At 38.9% G+C, this 1,208-nt stretch overlaps 1 protein-coding gene across 2 annotated transcripts in view; it reads right to left on the bottom strand.

Moving 5' to 3' along the window:
* ULK4 (unc-51 like kinase 4) overlaps positions 1 to 1,208 on the bottom strand; it is a 780,596-nt gene that overhangs the window by 748,703 nt on the left and 30,685 nt on the right. For both annotated transcript variants that reach the window (XM_011984288.1, XM_011984289.1), the window contains one exon: positions 861 to 1,023. In XM_011984288.1, coding sequence (XP_011839678.1) covers positions 861 to 1,023 — 163 coding nt within the window. The remainder of the gene's footprint in view (positions 1 to 860; positions 1,024 to 1,208) is intronic.

Here is a 1,208-nt window from a genome sequence, read left to right as displayed (position 1 = left end):
ACACCCAAAGGAATATAAATCATTCTACTATAAAGACACATGCACACGTATGTTTATTGCAGCACTATTCACAATAGCAAAGACGTGGAACCAACCCAAATGCCCATCAATGATAGACTGAATAAAGAAAATGTGGCACATATACACGATGGAATACTATGCAGCCATAAAAAAGGATGAGTTCATGTCCTTTGCAGGGACATGGATGAAGCTGGAAATCATCATTCTCAGCAAACTAACACAAGAACAGAAAACCAAACACTCTCATTCGTAAGTGGGAGTTGAACAATGAGAACACATGGACACAGGGAGGGGAACATCACACACCGGGGCCTGTCAGGGGGTGGGGGGAGCTAAAGGAGGGATAGTATTAGGAGAAATACCTAATGTAGATGACGGCTTGATGGGTGCAGCAAACCACCATGGCATGTGTATACTTATGTAACAAACCTGCACATTCTGCACATGTACCCCAGAACTTAAATTTAAAAAAAAAAAAAGAAAGAAAGAAATATGTTTCAACTGCAGAATATCATTCACTCAACTAATTTCTATTGAACCACTAATGTGCGAGGCACCATTCCCCTCCTATGTGCTAATGAGTGCTTAGTAAAACATAAAGCTGAGAACGAAATGCAGGCTTTGTTAAGGTTCCCCAGGCCTTACAGAGTAGATCCACATTGAATACTTTAGGCCATGGATAAAGCCATTCCTATGTCCAGACTATGTCTGCTGGTCATTACCATTTTCAATATGTCATATGAGTGGCAAAACAAAAGACTGACATTGTCTCCTAAATACAGGACTTGCATGGTCCACAACTAGAGTTACGATCTTTTAAGTATTCCAGGTCCACATACCTTTGACTCTACTTTTCATGCTTTTCTTCAGGACATTTTCCCCGCTATCACCTCCTCCTTCCTCTGCTGCCACCAAAGCAAAGAACTCTTCCAAATTTTCACCTTCCACTTTTGCCAAGCAAAAGTTGCTAAACTTCAGTGTGCCAGGCCCTTCCAAGAGTATCTATGAAGATCAAATAAATGTTTTCAGAAGAAAAATCAACTTAATTTGTACATATATCAGTACCTCTTATAATTGCACTAAAGAACTTTTGAGCATTGCTATTCTTTCTCCATCAGAACTCAGAAAAATAAATGCTTATAATTTTTTTAAAAAGCTAAAGAAAAATAAATCCAACTTTTTTGGCC

This window comes from Mandrillus leucophaeus, unplaced genomic scaffold, assembly GCF_000951045.1.
Source record: "Mandrillus leucophaeus isolate KB7577 unplaced genomic scaffold, Mleu.le_1.0 Scaffold265, whole genome shotgun sequence".
Lineage (NCBI taxonomy): Eukaryota > Metazoa > Chordata > Mammalia > Primates > Cercopithecidae > Mandrillus > Mandrillus leucophaeus.
Note: the sequence above shows the minus strand (reverse complement) of the source record. Positions and strands in the feature narration are given on the sequence as shown.